This window comes from Anas acuta, unplaced genomic scaffold (assembly GCF_963932015.1).
Source record: "Anas acuta unplaced genomic scaffold, bAnaAcu1.1 SCAFFOLD_406, whole genome shotgun sequence".
NCBI lineage: Eukaryota > Metazoa > Chordata > Aves > Anseriformes > Anatidae > Anas > Anas acuta.
Genome location: NW_027076017.1, coordinates 1 through 19,954, shown reverse-complemented (window position 1 = coordinate 19,954; position 19,954 = coordinate 1). Strand labels below are relative to the sequence as shown.

At 58.2% G+C, this 19,954-nt stretch overlaps 3 protein-coding genes and 3 long non-coding RNA genes across 11 annotated transcripts; 2 read left to right on the top strand and 4 right to left on the bottom strand.

Annotated features, from left to right (window-relative positions):
* Window positions 1-209: 209 nt before the first annotated feature.
* On the bottom strand, window positions 210-3,830 carry LOC137848848 (uncharacterized). Its single transcript, XR_011091545.1, has 3 exons — window positions 3,741-3,830; window positions 1,663-1,757; window positions 210-586 (listed from the first exon to the last, which is right to left on the bottom strand). It is a non-coding gene; the product is annotated as an uncharacterized lncRNA (long non-coding RNA).
* An 84-nt stretch (window positions 3,831-3,914) lies between these two features.
* Window positions 3,915-10,547, top strand: LOC137848842 (zinc finger protein 271-like). Of its 3 annotated transcripts, none has more exons than XM_068668343.1 (4): window positions 3,915-3,978; window positions 5,478-5,578; window positions 6,649-6,723; window positions 8,169-10,547. In XM_068668343.1, the coding sequence occupies exons 2-4, from the start codon at window positions 5,545-5,547 to the stop codon at window positions 10,337-10,339; spliced, it is 2,280 nt and encodes a 759-aa protein (XP_068524444.1). In that variant the 5' UTR covers window positions 3,915-3,978; window positions 5,478-5,544; the 3' UTR covers window positions 10,340-10,547. The 3 variants fall into 3 exon arrangements, with proteins under 3 accessions (XP_068524444.1, XP_068524445.1, XP_068524443.1); XM_068668344.1 differs by having other exon boundaries at window positions 3,922-3,978; window positions 8,148-10,546; XM_068668342.1 differs by lacking the exon at window positions 3,915-3,978 and having other exon boundaries at window positions 5,463-5,578; window positions 8,148-10,546.
* LOC137848846 (uncharacterized) lies at window positions 7,181-8,176 on the bottom strand. The gene is made up of 3 exons (XR_011091543.1): window positions 8,064-8,176; window positions 7,409-7,503; window positions 7,181-7,293 (listed from the first exon to the last, which is right to left on the bottom strand). It is a non-coding gene; the product is annotated as an uncharacterized lncRNA (long non-coding RNA).
* LOC137848845 (uncharacterized) lies at window positions 10,374-10,815 on the bottom strand. 2 transcript variants are annotated; one of them, XM_068668346.1, is made up of 2 exons: window positions 10,657-10,739; window positions 10,374-10,558 (listed from the first exon to the last, which is right to left on the bottom strand). In XM_068668346.1, exons 1-2 carry the CDS (start codon window positions 10,736-10,738, stop codon window positions 10,374-10,376), a joined length of 267 nt encoding a protein of 88 aa, XP_068524447.1. In that variant the 5' UTR covers window position 10,739. The 2 variants fall into 2 exon arrangements, 1 of the variants encoding a protein (XP_068524447.1); XR_011091541.1 differs by having other exon boundaries at window positions 10,417-10,558; window positions 10,736-10,815.
* A 1,723-nt stretch (window positions 10,816-12,538) lies between these two features.
* Window positions 12,539-17,381, bottom strand: SH3BP5L (SH3 binding domain protein 5 like). Of its 3 annotated transcripts, none has more exons than XR_011091540.1 (4): window positions 17,189-17,381; window positions 14,630-14,803; window positions 13,088-13,911; window positions 12,539-12,993 (listed from the first exon to the last, which is right to left on the bottom strand). XR_011091540.1 is itself a non-coding variant. In XM_068668345.1 (3 exons), the coding sequence occupies exons 1-3, from the start codon at window positions 17,276-17,278 to the stop codon at window positions 13,492-13,494; spliced, it is 684 nt and encodes a 227-aa protein (XP_068524446.1). In that variant the 5' UTR covers window positions 17,279-17,381; the 3' UTR covers window positions 12,539-13,491. The 3 variants fall into 3 exon arrangements, 1 of the variants encoding a protein (XP_068524446.1); XR_011091539.1 differs by having other exon boundaries at window positions 12,539-13,087; window positions 13,176-13,911; XM_068668345.1 differs by having other exon boundaries at window positions 12,539-13,911.
* Window positions 17,381-17,958, top strand: LOC137848847 (uncharacterized). Its single transcript, XR_011091544.1, has 2 exons — window positions 17,381-17,595; window positions 17,792-17,958. It is a non-coding gene; the product is annotated as an uncharacterized lncRNA (long non-coding RNA).
* The last annotated feature ends 1,996 nt before the right edge of the window (window positions 17,959-19,954 follow it).

Here is a 19,954-nt window from a genome sequence, read left to right as displayed (position 1 = left end):
GATCCCAGTTGACTTACTGGAGACCCCCGTTGAGCTGGAGACCCCCATTGACTTACTGGAGACCCCAGTTGACTTGCCAAAAACCCCATTGACTTGCCAAAACCCCCCCCAACTTGCCAGAGACCCCAATTGACTTGCCAAAAACCTCCGCTGACTTGCCAAAAACCCCCGTTGACTCGCCAAAGCCCCCGTTGACTTGCCAAAGACCCCAGTTGACTTACTGGAGATCCCAGTTGACTTACCGGAGCCCCCCGTTGAGCCGCAGCCCCCCGCGCCCCCCCGTTTTCCACCCCGGGGGGCTCGGCGAGGTGGGCGCGTTGGTGGCGCCCGAGGTTGGAGGCGACGGCGAAGGTTTTGCCGCAGTGGAGGCAGGCGAAGGCGGCGCCGGGGGGGGGGGGCGCGCGCCGGGGTTTGCCGAACGGCGAGGGGCAGCCCAAGGATTTTCGGGAGAAATTGGGGAGGGGGCTCGGGGACGGGGAGAGCCCCCCCGGGCTGCGCGGGGTCACCACGGTCCAGCGGAGGGGCTCCGGGGGGGGGGCGGTGGTCCCGGTGGTCCCGGTGGTCCCGGTGGAGGTCGGCGAGGAGGCTGCGGGGGGGGGGGAAAAGGGGTCGGTGGGGGGCACAGTGGGGGTTTGGGGGGGGAGACCCCGAGTTATAGGGTCGGGTTTTGGGGGGTGGAGGCCCCGTTCTTTGGGATGAGGTTTTGGGGGGATGGAGGCCCCAATCTATAGGGTCAGGTTTTAGGGGGGATGAAGACCCCAACCCATAATTTAAGGTTTTGGGGCATGAAGACCCCAATCTATAGGGTCAAATTTTGGGGGATGAAGACCCCAAATCATGGAAGGAGGTCATAGGGGGATGAAGACCCTGTCCTATAGGGTCAAGTTTTGGGGGATGAAGACCCCAATCTATAGGGTCAGATTTTGGGGGATGGAGACCCCAACCCATAGGGTCAGGTTTTGGGGCATGAAGACCCCAACCTATAGGGTCGGGTTTTGGGGGGTGGAGGCCCCGTTCTATGGGGTGAGGTTTTGGGGTGACGGAGACCCCAAACCATAGGGTCAAGTTTTGGGGGATGAAGACCCCAACCCATAATTTAAGGTTTTGGGGGACGGAGCCCCCATCCTATAGGGTCAGGTTTTGGGGATGAAGACCCCAACCTATAGGGTCAGGTTTTGGGGGATGGAGACCCCATTCTATGGGATGAGGTTTTGGGGGGATGGAGACCCCAATCTATAGGGTCAAGTTTTGGGGGATGGAGACCCCAACCCATAATTGAAGGTTTTGGGGGATGAAGACCCCAATCTATAGGGTCAGATTTTTGGGGTGATGGAGACCCCAATCTATAGGGTCAGGTTTTAGGGGGGATGAAGACCCCAACCCATAATTTAAGGTTTTGGGGGATGGAGACCCCATCCTATAGGGTCAGATTTTGGGGGATGGAGACCCCAATCTATAGGGTCAAGTTTTGGGGGATGGAGACCCCAATCTATAGGGTCAGATTTTTGGGGTGATGGAGACCTCATCCTATAGGGTCAAGTTTTGGGGGATGAAGACCCCCACCCTAAAGGCTCAGATTTTGGGGCCCCCACCCCAATATTTTGAGGTCCTGGGGGGATTCCACCCCCACCCCCCCACCCCCCCAGCCCCCTCCCCACCTACCCTCGTGGCCTTCATCGCCCTCCTCCTCCTCCTCGCCGGCCCCCCCCGGCCGCGGCCGCTCCCCGTCGGGCTCCATGGCCCCCCCGCCGCCGGCCCTGCGCCCCCAAACGTCACCATGGGGGGGGCAGGGGGTGGGGGGGGGTCCCCAGTTCCCACACGCGGTCCCAGTCCCCTCCCAGTTCCCATTCCCAGTTCCCAGTCTCAATTCCAGTTCCGTTCCCAGTTCCCAGGCCCGTTCCCAGTTCCATTCCCAGTTCCCAGCCCCATTCCCAGTCCCCTCCCAGTTCCCAGACACATTCCCAGTCTCCTCCCAGTTTCCAGTTCCCAGTCCCAGTTCCCAATCCCAGTCCCGTTCCCAGTTCCCAGTTCCCAATCCCAGTCTCATTCCCAGTTCCCAGTCCCAATTCCAGTTCCATTCCCAGTTCCCATTCCCAGTTCCCAGTCCCAATTCCAGTTCCGTTCCCAGTTCCCATTCCCAGTTCCCAGTCCCAATTCCAGTTCCATTCCCAGTTCCCAGGCCCGTTCCCAGTTCCGTTCCCAGTTCCCATTCCCAGTTCCCAGTCCCAATTCCAGTTCTGTTCCCAGTTCCCGGGCCCGTTCCCAGTCCTCTCCCAGTTCCCAGTCCCATTCCCAGTCCCCTCCCAGTTCCCAGTCCCATTCCCAGTTCCCAGTCCCAATTCCAGTTCCGTTCCCAGTTCCCGGGCCTGTTCCCAGTCCCCTCCCAGTTCCCAGACCCATTCCCAGTTCCGTTCCCAGTTCCCATTCCCAGTTCCCAGTTCCAATTCCAGTCTCATTCCCAGTTCCCAGTCTCAATTCCAGTTCCATTCCCAGTTCCCGGGCCCGTTCCCAGTCCCCTCCCAGTTCCCAGACCCATTCCCAGTTCCCAATCCCAGTCCTGTTCCCAGTTCCCAGGCCCGTTCCCAGTCCCCTCCCAGTTCCCAGCCCCATTCCCAGTTCCCAATCCCAGTCCTGTTCCCAGTTCCCAGCCCCATTCCCAGTCTCCTCCCAGTTTCCAGTTCCCAGTCCCAGTTCCCAATCCCAGTCTCATTCCCAGTTCCCAGTCCTGTTCCCTTTCCCAGTTCCCAGTCCCAATCCCAGTCCTGTTCCCAGTTCCCAGTCCCGTTCCCAGTCCTGTTCCCTTTCCCAGTCCCGTTCCCAGTTCCCAGTCCCATTCCCAATCCCAGTCCCATTCCCAGTTCCCCGTTCCCAGTCCCAGTTCCCAATCTCAGTCTCATTCCCAGTTCCCAGTCCCATTCCCAGTCCTGTTCCCTTTCCCAGTTCCCAGTCGCATTCCCAGTCCCCTCCCAGTTCCCAGTCCCATTCCCAGTTCCCAGTCCCAGTTCCCGCTCCCAGTCCCAGTTCCTGCTCCCAGTCTCCATCCCCTTTCCCTGTCCTGTTCCCAGTCCCAGTCCCAGTCTGGTCCCAGTCCCCATTCCCAGTTCCCAGTCCCGGTTCCTGTTCCCAGCCCCATCCCAGTCCCAGTTCCTGCTCCCAGTTCCCTTTCCCAGTCCCTTTCCCAGCCCCGCTCCCAGTTCCCAGTTCCAGTGCATCCCAGTCCCAGTTCCCTTTCCTAGTCCCCGTTCCCAGTCTGTCCCAGTCCCGTTCCCAGTCCCTCCCAGCCCCATTTCCAGTCCCTCCCAGTCCCGGCTCCCTTTCCCCGTCCCCGTTCCCAGTCCATCCCAGTCCTGTTCCCAGTCCCCCCCCAGTCCGTCCCAGTCCCATTCCCAGTCCGTCCCAGTCCCAGTTCCCTTTCCCCGTCCCCGTTCCCAGTCCCTCCCAGTCCCGGCTCCCTTTCCTAGTCCCCGTTCCCAGTCTGTCCCAGTCCCTCCCAGTCCCATTCCCAGTCCCTCCCAGTCCCGGCTCCCTTTCCCCGTCCCCATTCCCAGTCCCTCCCAGTCCCCCCCAGTCCCTCCCAGTCCCCTTCCCATTCCCCTTCCCAGTCCCATTCCCCCCCCGAACCCCCCCTAAACCCCCCCAAAACCCCCCTTAACCCCCCCACACCCCCCCAGCCCCCCTCCCAGTCCCCCCCCACCCCCTCCCAGTCCCTCCCAGTCCCTCCCAGTCCCCCCCCATCCCACCTCCCCACCGTTCTCCCGGCGTTCCCGGACCTTTCTTTGCCCCCCCCCTTTTTTTTTTTTTTTTTACGCCCCCCCCCTTCCTGCCCCCCCCCCCCCTTCCTGCCCCCCCCCTCTTCCTTCCCCCCCCCCCCCTTCCTGCCGCCCCCCCCCCTTTTTTTTTGCCCAGCCCCCCCCCCTTCCTGTGCCCCGCGTTACGGAGCCGGCGTGCAACGGAGCGGCCCCGGGCCCCGCCGAGCAGGTAACGACCCCCCCCCAAAAAAAAAATACCCCCCCCAAAAAATCCTGACCCCCCCCCAAAAAATCCCGACCCCCCCCAACCCCTCGGATCCAGCCCCGGGGCTTTAAATCCAGCCCCGAGGCCGGGACCCCCCCCCTCGATTCGTGACCCCCCCCCCCTCAATTCGCGACCCCCCCTCGATTCGTGACCCCCCCCTCAATTTAAGACCCCCCCCCATCAATTCCGGACCCCCCCCAATTCGCGACCCCCCCCCCTCAATTCCTGACCCCCCCCAAAACTCACGACCCCCCCCCGAATCCTTAAACCCCCCCCCAATCCGTTATCCCCCCCCAATTCGCGACCCCCCCCCAATTCGCGACCCCCCCCCCTCAATTCCTGACCCCCCCCCAAACTCACGACCCCCCCCCGATTCCTGAACCCCCTCCCCAATTCCTGACCCCCCCCCCAAAAAAAAATTCCGGACCCCCCCCAATTCCTTAAATCCCCCCCATATCCCTTGACCCCCCCCCAATTCCCGCCCCCCCCCAAATTCCCGACGCCCCCCCAATTCCTTACCCCCCCCCACAATTCACGACCCCCCCAAAATTCCCGACCCCCCCAAAAAAATTCACGACCCCCCCAATTCCCTAAATCCCCCCCAAATCCCTCGCCCCCCCCCAAATCCCTTGTCCCCCCCAAATTCCCGACGCCCCCCCCAATTCCTTAACCCCCCCCCACAATTCACGACCCCCCCCCAAATTTCCCGACCCCCCCAAAAAAATTCACGACCCCCCCAATATCCTAAATCTCCCCCAAATCCTTCGCCCCCCCCCCAAATCCCTCGTCCCCCCCCCAAATCCCCGTGCCCCCCCCCCCCGCACCCCCTCCCCATATTTTGCCCCCCCCATCCCCAAAGGGCCCCCCCCCCGCTCGGTTAATTGGGTTAATTGCCCCCCCCCCGTTATTTATCACCCCCTTAAACGCCCCCCCCATTTAATTACCCCTTATTTAACCCCCCCCTTTATTTAATTACCCCCCAATTAATCACCCCTAATTAATCACCCCCCATTTAATCACCCCTAATTAATCACCCCCCCAATTTTTCACCCCTAATTAATCACCCCCATTTAATTACCCCCCCAATTAATCACCCCAATTAACCCCCCCTTATTTAACCCCCCCTTATTTAATTACCCCCCCTTATTTAATTACCCTCCCTTATTTAATTACCCCCAATTTAATACCCCCCCTTATTTAATCACCCCCCCTTAATTAATCACCCCCCCTTAATTAATCACCCCCAATTTAACACCCCCCCTTATTTAATCACCCCCCTTTTATTAATTACCCCCCCTTTTTAATTACTCCCCCCACGACCCCCCCACGACCCCCCAATCCCCCCCTGTCCCCCCCATGACCCCCCCCAGCCATGGGGACCCCCCCTTTATTTTGGGGACCCCCCCCTTTATTTTGGGGTCCCCCCCCCAGCAGACGGGGACCCCCCCCTCTTTGCCTTACAGGGGCCGGAGACCTCCGCTTGTCCCCCCCCACCCCCAAAATTTTGGGGACCCCCCCCTCGAGGACACGATGCAGGAGAGCTACGAGAACGTCATCTCGCTGGGTGAGGCACAGACCCAAAAATGTGGTTTTTCACCCCAAAATCAAGCCGCCGGCTCGGCTCTTCCTCCCTCCTTCCTTTATTGCTCTTTTTTTTAATAAAAATGATTCAATTTAAGGGTTTGGCCCCAGTTCGTGCCGGGGGGTGCGGGAAGAGGAAGCAGAAATTGGGGGTTTGGGAAAATTCCCAAAATCCTCAAATCTAAGCTTAAATAAAGGGTGGGGGTCCCGGGTGCGGTTTGATCATTTTGGGGGGAATTCAACCCAAATTTATCCCCCATAATTGGGGTTTCGACCCAAATTTATTGTCCGTAATTGGAGTTTTGATCAAAATCGCTCAGGACTGGGATTTTGGCCCAAAATTATCCGCCGTAATTGGGGTTTTGACCCAAATTTATCCCCAATAAATGTCATTCAGCCCAAATTTATGCCTATAATCGGGATTTTGACCAAAATTTATCCCCATAATTGGGATTTTGACCCAATTTATCCCCAATAAATGTTCCCATAGTTGGGATTTTGACCCCAAATTTATCCCTATAATTGGGATTTTGACCCAATTTATCCCCAATAAATGTCGTTCAATCCAAATTTGTCCCTATAATCGTGATTTTGACCCAAATTTATCCCCAATAAATGTTCAACCCAAATTTATCCCTATAATAGGGATTTCGACCCAAATTTATCCATATAATCGTGATTTTGACCCAAATTTATCCCTAATAAATGTTGTTCAACCCAAATTTATCCCTATAATCGTGATTTTGACCCAAATTTATCCCCAATAAATGATCAACACAAATTTATCCCTGTAATCGGGATTTCGACCCAAATTTATCCGTATAATCGTGATTTTGACCCAAATTTATCCCAAATAAATGTCGTATAACCCAAATTTATCCCTATCATCACGATTTTGACCCAAATTCACCCCATAAAAATGGAAGATTTGGGTCAAAACCGAGGACGCGCGCATCGGGCGTCCTCCTGCCGGTGCTCCGGGATCCTGTAGGGGCGCGTGGCTATTTTTGGGTGAAAAAAAGCCATAATTGGCACTCCGACCGTGTCCCCTAGCCGAGGAGATCGCCATCAGCTGGCCGCGGATCACCGCCTTCGCCGAGTCGCATCGCCGCAGGGGGCTGGCGTCCGGTGAGTTTTGGGGCGAAACGCGGCGATTTTGGGGCTTTTCGGGCAAAATTGGGCAAGTTGAGGATTGGAGGGGGTCGCCCGGAGATGTTACGGGGTCTTCTCATTGGAGGAGGCCAAATTTGGGTTGGATGGGGTTTTTGGTGTTGAAAATGGTGAATTTGGGGAGTTTCCATAAATTGGGGGAGGCCAAATTTGGGTTTGGTCAATTTTTGGTGTTAAAAATGATGAAATTGGGGACGTTCCATAAATTGGAGATGGCCAAATTTGGGTTTGGTCATTTTTTTGGTGTAGAAGATGATGAAATTGGGGATGTTGGATCATTGAAGGAGGCCAAATTTGGGTTTGGTCATTTTTTTGGTGTAGAAGGTGATGAATTTGGGGCCGTCCCGTCATTGGAGTTGGCCAAAATTGGTTGGCGTTGAGCAGCCTCATCTGGCAGAAGATCCACCATGCCAACCCAAACTCAACCAACCCAAACCAACCCAAACCCAACCAACCCAACCAAGCTAAACCCAACCCAACCAACCCAAATCAACCCAACCAAACGTAACCCAACCCAACCCAACTCAACTAACCCCAACCCAACCCAACTAACCCCAAATCAACCTAACCAACCTAACCCACCTCAACCAACCCAACCCAACCCAACACTACCCAAACCCAACCCAACCCAACCTAACGTAACCTAACCCAACCCAACTAACCCCAACCCAACCAACTCAACCCAACCAATCCAACCAACCCAACCCAACTCAACCAACCCAAACCAACCAACCCAACCTAACGTAATCCAACCCAACACTACCCAAACCCAACCCAACTAACCCCAACTCAACTCAACCAACCCAACCAACCCAACCCAACATAACCCAACCCAACCAATCCAACCAACCTAACCCAACCAACCCCAACCCACCTCAACTAACCCAATCCAACCCAACACAACCAGCCCAACCCAACCCACCAACCCAACAAACCCAACCAACCACACCCAACCCACCCAACCCAACCCAACCCACCTCAACTAATCCAACCCAACCAATCCAACCAACCCAACTCAACCCAACCCAACAAACTCAACCCAACCCAACCAACCCAATTCAACCCAACCTACCTCAACCAACCACACCCAAAAAAAACCAACCCAACCCAACCAACCCAATGCAACCAACCCACCTCAACTAATCCAACCCAACCCACCTCAACCAACCCAGCACAACCAACCCAACTAACCCAACCAACTCAACCAACCGCACCCAACCCAACCAACCCAATTCAACCCAACCCAACTTAACCAACCCAACCAACCCACCCAACCCCACCCAACAAACCCAACCCACCCCATCCTGGCCCTCCCCGGGGCGACGACGTGGGCGAACCGAGTGCCGGGGGCTTGGGGCTCACCCGCGGCCGGGTGCTCCCAGAGCCCCCCCTTGCCCCCGCAGAGGCCGGGCTGCTGAGCGAGCCGGAGGAGGACGAGCCCCCGCCGGGCCAACCAGAGGCGGGCGACACCGAGGGGACACCGCCGGCGCCCAAACCCAAGGGCCCCAACCCCCCCGGCGGCGGCGAGGGGACGGCGACGAGCGGCGAGCCGCCGAAAACCGAGGGCCCCCCCCGGGCCGGCAAGCGGGCCGGCAAATCGGGCCACCGGGCCGGCTTCAAGAAGTTCCCCCAGCGGAGCCTCCTGGGCCACGGGCGCTGCCACGACTGCGGCAAAGCCCTGGCGTTCGGCGCCGCCTTCACCAAGCGCCGGCGCGGGGCGGAGAAGCCCTACAAGTGCCCCGAGTGCGGTAAGTGCTTCCGGCTGAGCTCCACGCTCATCACCCACCAGCGGCGGCACGCCGGCGAGAAGCCCTACAAGTGCCCCGAGTGCGGCAAGAGCTTCAGCGTGGGCTCGGCCTTCATCCAGCACCAACGGGTGCACGGCGGCGCGGCGGCGGCGGCGCCGTGCCAATGCGGCGTCTGCGGCAAGACCTTCCCGGCCAGCTCGGGTTTGGTGAAGCACCAGAAGCAGCACCTGGAGGAGAAGCCCTACAAGTGCGGCGACTGCGGCAAGGGCTTCAACTGGAACTCCCACCTGGAGCGGCACCGGCGCATCCACACCGGCGAGAAGCCCTACGCCTGCCCCGAGTGCGGCAAGAGCTTCAGCTGGAGCTCCCACCTCGACCGGCACCGCCGCACCCACGCCGGCGGCGGCGGCGCGGCGCAGTGCGGCGAGTGCGGTGGCAAAAATTTCGGCAAGAGCCCGGCGGCTTTGGCCAAGCGCCGGCGCTTGGGCGGCGCGGCCGAAAAACCCCACAAGTGCGGCGAGTGCGGGAAGGGCTTCGGGCTGAGCGCGGCGCTGCTGCAGCACCAGCGCGGCCACGCCGCCGGCAAGCCCTACGCCTGCGGGGACTGCGGCAAGAGCTTCGCCTGGAGCTCCCACCTCGACCGGCACCGCCGCATCCACGCCGGCGAGAAGCCGTACCGCTGCGGCGATTGCGGCAAGGGCTTCTCGCAGGGCTCCCACTTGGAGCGGCACCGCCGCGTCCACGCCGAGCCCTGCTGCGGTGGTGGTGCCAAACGGCGGCGGGGGGCGCGGGGCGAGAGGCCGGGGGGTTGCGGCGAGTGCGGGCAGAGCTCGCGGTGGGGCGGGCGCCCCAAAACCGCGGCGGCGCCGACGGTGCCGGAGAGGCCGCCCAAGTGCAGCGAGTGCGGTAAGAGCTTGGGGCAGCGCGGCGAGGGCGTCAAGCACCAGGGCACGCAGACGGGCGAGAAGCCCTACGCCTGCCCCGAGTGCGGCAAGAGTTTCGGGCAGAATTCGGCGCTGGTCAAGCACCGGCGCATGCACACCGGGGAGAAGCCCTACAAGTGCGGGGACTGCGGCAAGAGCTTCGGGGTGCGCTCCAACCTCATCAAGCACCAGCGCACCCACCTGGGCGAGAAGCCCTACAAGTGCCCCGATTGCGGCAAGGGCTTCATCCAAAAATCGGACCTGACCAAGCACCGGCGCATGCACACCGGGGAGAAGCCCTACGCCTGCAACGTCTGCGGCAAGTGCTTCAGCGTCTCCTCCAACCTCATCAAGCACCAGCGCATCCACCTCGGCGAGAAGCCCTACGGCTGCCCCGAGTGCGGCAAGAGCTTCATCCAGCGCTCCGAGCTCACCATCCACCGGCGCGTGCACACCGGCGAGAAGCCCTACAAGTGCCCCGAGTGCGCCAAGTGCTTCAGCCGCAGCTCCCACCTCAACCGGCACCAGCGCACCCACGCCGGGGACAAGGGCAAGGCCAACGCCGCGGCCAACGGCAACGCCAACACCATGGCCAACGCCAACGTCAACGTCAACGTCATGGCCAACGCCATCACCAACGCCAAAATCAACGCCAACGTCAACGTCAACGCCAACGTCAACCCCAACGCCAACGTCAACGCCGCCCCGGCCCCGCCGCTGCCCCCTGGCGCCTTCCCCGCCCCCCCGCTGCCCCCCTTCCCCGCCGCCCCCGCCGCCCTGCCCCTGCCCCCCTGGAGCTGCCCTGGGCCCTCCCGTTCCCAACCCGCGCCTTCCCCCCCCCCCGCCTTCCCCCCGGCCGCGTCCCCCCCCGGGGCGCCCCCGGCCTCCTCCCTCATCAATTGAGTGGGGGTGGGGGTGGGGGTCGTGGGACCCCCCCTCAGGAGAGCCCAGCGGGGGGTCCGGGGGGGTCTCGGGTACAAGGGGGTCTGGGATTGGCCCCTCTGGCCCCATCGTCATCCTCACCATCATCATCTTCATCACCATGAACCTCACCATCATCATCTTCATCATCCTCACCATCATCATCATCACCGTCATCGCCATGAGCATTACCATCATCATCTTCATCAGCCCCAACCATCTTCATCATCCTCACCATCATCATCCTCACCATCATCTTCATCATCAATGGCCCCTACCACCATCATCATCATCCTCACCGTCATCGCCATGAGCCTCACCATCATCATCTTCATCATCGTCAGCCCCAACCATCATCTTCATCCTCACCGTCATCACCATCATCATCCTCACCGCCATATCAGCATCTTCATCCCCTTCATCATCATCATCATCCCCTCCATCCCCGTCTTCATCCCCTCCATCGTCATCCTCATTGCTATGAACCATCATCATCTTCAACACAATCAGCCCCAACCATCATCATCATCATCCTCACCTCCATCACTATCAACACTCCCATCCTCATCTTCATCATCCTCATCTTCCTCACCTCCATCCCCATCTTCATCATCATCCTCACCACCATCATCTTCATCCCCATCTTCACCACCATCATCATCTTCATTGCCATCATCTTCATCCCCATCACCATCATCCCCTTCATCCCCACCCTCCCCATCCTCATCCTCCCCATCCCCACCGGCCCCGCTCCCCTCCCGCAGCCCCGCCGCCCTTTTTTTGGGTAAAAACCAGCCAAAAGACATATTTCCAGCAGGACTTGGGCTGTTCCCACGCACGGAGGTGGCCCCGGGGCCGTTTTTTTCCTTAATTTTCCCTTTTTTGGCAAGAAAAAAAATCCTCGCGGCAGATTCCGGGAGGTCACGTAACGGCGACGTCATTTTTTTGTTTTTTTTGCCTTTTTTTTCACGTGGACTTCACAAAAAATGTGTGTTTGCAGTGTGTGGGGGGGGTGGGTAATGAATTTTTCTCCTTTTTCCAATTTTTTTGTGTTCGCTTTCGCGCTGCACCCGGTGGGGAACGGCGGTGGTGATTTTTTTTGCCGGCCCGAAATCCCCATTTTTTCCCCCAATTCCACCTGGCGCCGGGCTGTGAACGCTTGGACCCAAACCCAGGGAGGGGTAAAAATGAAGAAAAAAAATAAAAAATAATTAAAAATGAATAAACGAGAAGAAACGGGAAGGATTGCGCACAGGATGCTGAAGCGTCGAAGGATCAAAAAAGAATAAAAATAAAACTTTAAGTTTTTTTTTCCCTAAAAAGGAGGAGAAGGTGAAACGGAAAGCGGGAATTTCCCCAAATTTGGGACAAAAACGAGCAGAATTTGGCAAGTTTTGAGACTGGTGATGGAAAATGGAAAGCAGAAAACCCGAGAATAATGCAAAAAAAAAAAAGTGAAAGATGATGAAAAAGAAATGGGAAACAGAAGGCAGTTTTTGGGTGAAAAAAGCCCAAAATCAGAGCCGCAAGGCGCCATCCCCAGCGGCCACTGCTTTTTTGGGGGAAATTTGGGTATTTTAAGCTTTTGTCCATGTCACTGCGCTCCTCCCGTCAGTAGAAATAAACTAGAGCCTAGCTACGTGCCGCCTGCCTCATTTTGGGGAGAAAAACGGGGATTTGGGGACAGAAAGTGCTCATTTGGGTTTTTAAGGGGGGTTAGGTCATTTGGGTCATTTTAGTGTGTTTTTTTGTTGTTTTGTTTTGTTATTTTTCATGGTCCCAAGGGTTCAGGGCCTCACTGCTTTAGTAAATGGGAAAATCCCCACGTTTTCACCCAAAAATCAGTTGGGGGGTGGGCGAGCCGGTGCGGAAACAGCCAAAATTATAAAAATTATAAAAATTAACACAGATTGTTAATTTTTAACTAAATGTAAAAATTTACGGGCGAGCCCTCGCTTCAATTTCCCGTTTTGCTGCAAACCAGCCCCAAAAGGCCTGAATTCACCTGATTTCACCCCAAAACGCTGCTCAGGGAGGCGAGAGGCTGCTGAAAGCGCCTGTTAAAAAAAAGGACAAAATGGGCAAAAAGCGAGGATTTAAGAAAAAATGGGTTTGGGAAAGCAAAAAAAGGGATTCAGGAGGGTGAAATTGGGAAGAAAAGGCAAATTTTGGACAAATCCGTTAATTACTAATATTAATTTTTATTTAATTTATCATCCCGTGATCCGGGGGAGGGGGGCGTTCACTCTGGAGCGGAATGATTCCCTCCGCGGCCGAAAACCCCAGAAAACGCCCCAAAATCCACCCCGGGGGGGGGGAGCTCCTCGTGCCGAGGGGGGGTCGCAGCCCCCCTGGGGACCCCCCAAAAAATAAAATAAAATAAAATTTTAGGGGTGGGGGTGGGGGGGAGCCCCCGGGGCCGCTCGAACCGGCGCGGTTCTCATCGCCGCCGCGGGGTGGAGGCTCGGGCCTCCGCCTGCTGCCTCCTTATTTTTATTAATTTTTTGGGGGGGTTTTGCCCCGTTTTTGGCTGCCGGGGAGGCTCCGGCCTCTACCCCACAAGCACGACGGCCTCCTCGATCCATGGCGAGGAGGAAGAGGAGGAGGAGGCTGGAGGAAGAAGAGGAGGCTCCGGCCTCTACCCCGTGAGCCCAACAGCCTCCTGTGTCCATCTAGAGGAGGAAGAGGAGGCAAGAAGAGGCTGAAGAAGGAGGAAGAGGAGGCTCCGGCCTCTACCCCCAGGGGTTCGACGGCCTCCTCAATCCATGGGGAGGAGGAAGAGGAGGAGGAGGCTGGAGGAGGAAGAGGAGGCTCCGGCCTCTACCCCATAAGCACGACGGCCTCCTGTGTCCATGAAGATGAAGAAGAGGAGGAAGAGGAGGCTCCGGCCTCCACCCCGTGGGCATGACGGCCTCCTCGATCCATGGGGAGGAGGAAGAGGAGGAAGAGGAGGCTCCGGCCTCTACCTCCTGGGCACGACGGCCTCCTGTGTCCATGAGGATGAGGATGAGGAGGAAGAGGAGGCTGGAGGAGGAAGAGGAGGCTCCGGCCTCCACCCCGTGAGCCCAACAGCCTCGCGTGTCCACCCGGAGGAGGAAGAGGAGGAAGAGGAGGCAGGAGGAGGCCGGCGGGGCCTAGAGGCTGACGCTGCGGTGGTGCCTGGAGAGGCCCCGTCCCCCCCGGCGGCCTCCCCCCGCCTGCCCCCCGGCCTCCCCGCTGTTGAGGCTGGCGGCGTCGGAGAGGCCGAGGAGGTGCTCCACCGAGTCGAATTTCTGCAGGTCGGAGGCGATGGTTTGGAGGCTGAGCACCGAGAGGGCGTCCGGCGGGGGTCCCTCGGCCCCCAGCAGCCCCCCGGCGGCCTCCCCGGCCTCCCCAGTCTCCCCAGTTTCTTCCTCCTCCGCCCCGACTGGGGAGGCCCGGCGGAGGCCGAGGCGTTGGAGGCGGCGGGCGTGGATCTGCTCGCTGATCTGCTCCAGGTTGCGCAGGGCCACGGCGTAGCGGGTCTTGGCCCGCGCCACCCGGGCCTCCAGCGCCGTCACCGCCGCCTTGTGCTCCTGGGGAGGGAGAGGGAGAGGCAGGGAGAGGGAGGCCGGGGCGGTGGGGACCGCGGGGGGAGGTTGTCGGGGGGTTTGGGGAAGGGGGAGGGTGTGGGGAGGAGGAGGAGGAGGAGGGGAGATGGAGGAGGCCATGAGGAAGAGGAGGAGGAGGAGAGGAGATGGAGGAGGCCAAAGGGAGAAGGAGGAGGCTGAAGGGAGAAGGAGGCCAGCGAGGGGAGATGGAGGCCAATGGGAGGAAGAGGAGGAGGAGAGGAGATGGAGGAGGCCATGGGGAGGAGGAGGAGGAAGAGGAAGCCATAAGGAGGAGGCCACAGGGAGGAGGAGGAGGCTGAAGGGAGATGGAGAAGGCCATGGGGAGGAAGAGGAGGCCACAGGGAGAAGGAGGAGGAGGAGGCTGAGGGGAGATGGAGGAGGAGGCCATGGAGAGGAGGAGGCCACGGGGAGAAGAAGAAGGAGGCCACAAGGAGGAGGAGGAGGCCACGGGGAGATGAAGGCCACCAAGGAGAGGAGGAGGCCACAAGGAAGAGGAGGACACCGAGAGGAGGAGGAGGAGGAGGAGGAGGCCACGGGGAGATGGAGGCCACCAAGAAGAGGAGGAGGCCACCGAGGGGAAGAGGCCACCAAGGGGAGGAAGAGGAGGACAAGGAGGAGGATGGAGGAGGAGGAAGAGGAGGAGGAAGAGGAGGAGGAGGAAGGCCCGCGGAGGCCCCCGGACCTCGAGGATCTGGTTGAAGTGGGCCTTGAGCTCGAAGTAGGGCTTGCTCTTGAGGATGGCGCGGCGCAGGGCCTTCTGCAGCGCCTGCACCCGCGCCTCGGCCTCCTGGCACAGCCGCGTCACCCGCTGGTGCTCCCGCTCGCTGCGCTGCCGCTCCTCCTCCGCCTCGTTCACCTGCGGGGGGGGGAACGGCCTCGAAAACGGACCCAAAACGGCCTCAAAACGGACCCGAAACGGCCCTGAAATGGCCTCGAAAATGGCCTCGAAAATGGCCCTGAAACGGCCTCAAACGGCCTCAAAAATGGCCTCAAAATGGCCACTGCATCCCCAAAACGGCCTCAAAACAGCCGCAAAACGGCCTCGAAACGGCCCCAAAATGGCCCCAAAAATGGCCCTGAAATGGCCTCGAAACGACCTCGAAAACGGCCCCAAAATGGCCTCAAAACGGCCTCGAAAGCAGCCCCAAAATGGCCTCGAAACGGCCTCCAAAAGGCCTTGAAACGGCCTCAAACGGCCTCAAAAACAGCCTCAAAATGGCCACTGCATCCCCAAAACAGCCTCAAAACGGCCTCGAAACGGCCCCAAAATGGCCCCAAAAATGGCCCTGAAATGGCCTCGAAACGACCTCGAAAACGGCCCCAAAATGGCCTCGAAACGGCCTCAAAAACAGCCTCAAAATGGCCACTGCATCCCCAAAATGGCCTCAAAACGGCCGCAAAATGGCCTCGAAACGGCCCCAAAATGGCCTCGAAAACAGCCCTGAAATGGCCTCAAGATGGCCTCAAAACGGCCTCGAAACGGCCGCAAAACGGCCTCGAAATGGCCCCAAAAATGGCCCTGAAATGGCCTCGAAACGGCCTCCAAAAGGCCTTGAAATGGCCTCAAACGGCCTCAAAAACGGCCACAAAACAGCCTCGAAACGGCCCTAAAATGGCCCCGAAAATGGCCTTGAAACGGCCTTAAGATGGCCTCAAAATGGCCCCGAAATGGCCCCGAAACGGCCTCAAAAACAGCCTCCTGGCACAGCCGCGTCACCCGCTGGTGCTCCCGCTCGCTGCGCTGCCGCTCCTCCTCCGCCTCGTTCACCTGCAGGGGGGGGGGGGGGAACGGCCTCGAAAACGGCCCCAAAATGGCCCCGAAATGGCCTCGAAACAGCCTTGAAAATGGCCTCCAAAAGGCCTTGAAACGGCCTCAAACGGCCTCAAAAATGGCCTCAAAATGGCCACTGCATCCCCAAAACGGCCTCAAAACGGCCTCGAGACAGCCCAAAACGGCCTCAAAACAGCCTCAAAAACGGCCTTGAAATGGCCTTGAAACAGCCTCAAAATGGCCCCGAAACAGCCTTGAAAACGGCCCTGAAAAGGCCCTGAAATGGCCTTGAAAACAGCCTCGAAACAGCCCCAAAATGGCCTCGAAACGGCCTCAAAAACGGCCCTGAAATGGCCTCGAAAATGGCCCCGAAACAGCCTCGAAAACGGCCCCAAAATGGCCTCAAAAACAGCCCCGAAATGGCCTCAAAACGGCCTCGAAATGGCCCCGAAATGGCCTCAAAATGGCCTTGAAAACGGCCTCGAAACAGCCCCAAAATGGCCTCAAAACGGCCTCAAAAACAGCCCTGAAAGGGCCTCGAAAATGGCCTCAAAATGGCCTCGAAATGGCCCCAAAACGGCCCCAAAATGGCCACGAAAACGGCCCTGAAATGGCCTCAAAAGATGGTCCCGAATCGGCCTCCACCCCAAAATCAAGACCTCCTCCACCCCAAAACCCCTCTCACCCCAAAACCCCCACCCCAAAACCTCCCCGACCCCAAAACCTCCCCCCTGACCCCAAAACCTCCACCCCAAGACCCCCATGACCTCCATCCCAAGACCTCCATCCCAAGACCTCCTCCACCCCAAATCAACCTCCACCCCAAAACCTCCCCAACCCCAAAACCTCCACCCCAAAACCCCCTGACCCCAAAACCTCCCCCCTGACCCCAAAACCTCCACCCCAACCCCAAAACCTCCACCCCAAGACCCCCATGACCTCCATTCCAAGACCTCCACCGCAAGACATCTCCCAACCCAAAGACCTCCACCCCAAAAACCTCCACCCCAAAACCTTTCTCACCCCAAAACCTCCACCCCAAATCTCCACCCCAAAACCCCCTGACCCCAAAACCTCCCCCCTGACCCCAAAACCTCCCCCCAACCCCAAAACCTCCACCCCAAGACCCCCATGACCTCCATCCCAAGACCTCCACCCCAAGACCTCTATCTCAAGACCTCCTCCATCCCAAGACCCCCCTGACCCCAAAACCTCGCCCCCCGACCCCAAAACCTCCACCCTAAAACCTCCACCCCAAAACCTCCACCCCAAAACCCCCCCAACCCCAAAACCTCCACCCCAACCCCAAAACCTCCACCCCAAGACCCCCAAGACCTCCATTCCAAGACCTCCATCCCAAGACCTCCTCAACCCCAATCCAACCTCTACCCCAAAACCTCCACCCCAAATCTCCACCCCAAAACCTCCCCAACCCCAAAACTGACCCCAAAACCCCCCCGCCCCCAAAACCTTTCGGGTGGCGTGGTTGAGCATCTCCTGCCAGGTGGGGTCGAGGCGGTTTTTGGCTGCCAGCAGCCCCTGCTCGGCCACCAGCACCATCTCGCGCGCCGCCCCGTGCGTGCCCACCGCCCGCTCGTAGCGCAGCGCCGCCCGCTGCGTCTCCTGCTGCGCCTGCCGGACCCAAAAACGCCAGAATTTAACCCAAAAATTAACGCAAAGATTTAAGCCAAAAATTGGAAAAAAAGGGGAAGGGGAGAGGGTGGAGGAAATGGGGGGAAGAGGGAAGCAGGGGGGAGGCCGGAGTCGTATTGGGGTGGTGGGATCCCAAAATGTCACTGGGGTGGAGATGGGATCCTAAAACCCCCAGATTTACCCCCAAAATTGAGGCAGGGCCCCAAAATGTCATTGGGGTGGAGGTGGGACCCCAAAGGTTCATGGGGTGGTGGTGGGACCCCAAAACTTCATGGGGTGGTGGGGGGGGCCCGCCGCCCGCTGCGTCTCCTGCTGCGCCTGCCGGACCCAAAAACGCCCAAATTTAACCCAAAAAGTGAGGCGGGGTCCCAAAATGTCATATTGGTGGTGGTGCGGTCCTAAAATGTCATTGGGGTGGAGATGGGACCCCAAAACTTCATGGGGTGGTGGTGGGATCCCAAAGGTTCATGGGGTGGTGGTGGAGTCCCAAAATCTCATTGGGGTGGAGGTGGGACCCTAAAACCCACAGATTTACCCCCAAAAATTGAGGCGGGGCCCGAAAACGCAAAAATTCACCCCAAAAATTGAGATGGGGGAAGGGAGGGGAGAGAGTGGAGGAAAATAGGGGGAGATGGGAAATGCATTGGGGGTGGGAGGCCAAAATTTTGGGGGGGACCCCAAAACCCCAACTTCTTGTGTCAAATGACCCCAAAACCCCATCCTATGGCACCAGTTGACCCCAAAACCCCAACCTACAGTCCTGGTTGACCCCAAAACCCCACCCTACGGCCCTGGCTGACCCCCAAACCCCCCCGACATGACCCCAAAACCCCATCCTATTACGCCTATTGACCCCAAAACCCCATCCTAAAGTCCCAGTTGACCCCGAAACCCCATCCTATGGCACCAATTGACCCCAAAACCCCATCCCGCAATGCCGGTTGACCCCAAAACCCCATCCTATGGCGCCAGTTGACCCCAAAACCCCAACCTACGATACCAATTGACCCCAAAACCCCATCCTACAGCACTAATTGACCCCAAAACCCCAACTTATTGAGTCGAACGACCCCAAAACCCCATCCTACAGCACCAGTTGACCCCAAAACCCCATCCTAAAGTCCCAGTTGACCCCAAAATCCCATCCAATTGTGCCAGTTGACCCCAAAACCCCACCCTACAGTCCTGTTTGACCCCAAAACCCCAACTTATTGCGTCTATTGACCCCAAAACCCCACCCTACGGCCCCGGCTGACCCCCAAACCCCCCTGATACGACCCCAAAACCCCATCCTATTACACCTATTGACCCCAAAACCCCATCCTAAAGTCCCAGTTAACCCCAAAACCCCATCCTAAAGTCCCAGTTAACCCCAAAACCCCATCCTATGGCACCAATTGACCCCAAAATCCCATCCTATGGCGCCAGTTGACCCCAAAACCCCATCCTAAAATCCCAGTTGACCCCAAAACCCCATCCTACAGCACCAGTTGACCCCAAAACCCTACTCCATGGCACTAGTTGACCCCAAAACCCCACCCTACAGCACCAGTTGACCCCAAAACCCCATCCTATTGTGCCTATTGACCCCAAAACCCCACCCTACAGTCCTGGTTGACCCCAAAACCCAACTTATTGCGTCCATTGACCCCAAAACCCCATCCTACAGCACTAATTGACCCCAAAACCCCAACTTATTGAGTCGAACGACCCCAAAACCCCACCCTACCGTACCGGCTGACCCCCAAACCCCCCCGATACGACCCCAAAACCCCATCCTATTACGCCTATTGACCCCAAAACCCCATCCTAAAGTCCCAGTTGACCCCAAAACCGCATCCTATTACGCCTATTGACCCCAAAACCCCATCCTAAAGTCCCAGTTGACCCCAAAACCCCATCCTATGGCCCTTATTGACCCCAAAATCCCATCCTATGGCACCAATTGACCCCAAAACCCCACCCCTACGTCACCAGTTGACCCCAAAACCCCATCCCACAACGCCGGTTGACCCCAAAACCCCATCCTACAGCACCAGTTGACCCCAAAACCCTAAGTTATGATACCAGTTGGCCCCAGAACCCCATCCTATGTCACCAGTTGACCCCAAAACCCCATCCTATGTCACCAGTTGACCCCAAAACCCCAACTTATTGCGTCTATTGACCCCAAAACCCCATCCTATTACACCTATTGACCCCAAAACCCCACCCTACAGTCCCAGTTGACCCCAAAACCCCACCCTACAGTCCTGGTTGACCCCAAAACCCCATCCTACAGCACCAGTTGACCCCAAAACCCTAAGTTATGATTCCAGTTGACCCCAAAACCCCATCCTACAGCCCTGGTTGACCCCAAAACCCCATCCTAAAGTCCCAGTTGACCCCAAAACCCCATCCTATTACGCCTATTGACCCCAAAACCCCATCCTAAAGTCCCAGTTGACCCCAAAACCCCATCCTATTACGCCTATTGACCCCAAAACCCCATTCTATAGCACCAGTTGACCCCAAAACTCTAAGCTATGATTCCAGTTGACCCCAAAACCCCATCCTACAGCCCTGGTTGACCCCAAAACCCTA

Excerpts from the sequence above, each read along its gene's own strand:
- LOC137848842 (XM_068668344.1), top strand. The coding sequence starts at position 5,545 with ATGCAGGAGAGCTACGAGAACGTCATCTCGCTGG. Across the intron at positions 5,579-6,648 it reads CGAGAACGTCATCTCGCTGG|CCGAGGAGATCGCCATCAGC; the intron begins GTGAGGCACAGA and ends CGTGTCCCCTAG. Across the intron at positions 6,724-8,147 it reads CCGCAGGGGGCTGGCGTCCG|AGCCCCCCCTTGCCCCCGCA; the intron begins GTGAGTTTTGGG and ends GGGTGCTCCCAG.
- LOC137848845 (XM_068668346.1), bottom strand. The coding sequence starts at position 10,738 with ATGGTGATGACGGTGAGGATGAAGATGATGGTTGGGGCTGACGATGAT. Across the intron at positions 10,559-10,656 it reads TGAGGCTCATGGCGATGACG|ATGATGATGGTAATGCTCAT; the intron begins GTGAGGATGATG and ends GGGCTGATGAAG.
- SH3BP5L (XM_068668345.1), bottom strand. The coding sequence starts at position 17,278 with ATGGTGCTGGTGGCCGAGCAGGGGCTGCTGGCAGCCAAAAACCGCCTC. Across the intron at positions 14,804-17,188 it reads TCAACCACGCCACCCGAAAG|GTGAACGAGGCGGAGGAGGA; the intron begins GTTTTGGGGGCG and ends CCCCCCCCGCAG. Across the intron at positions 13,912-14,629 it reads ACTTCAACCAGATCCTCGAG|GAGCACAAGGCGGCGGTGAC; the intron begins GTCCGGGGGCCT and ends CTCCCTCCCCAG.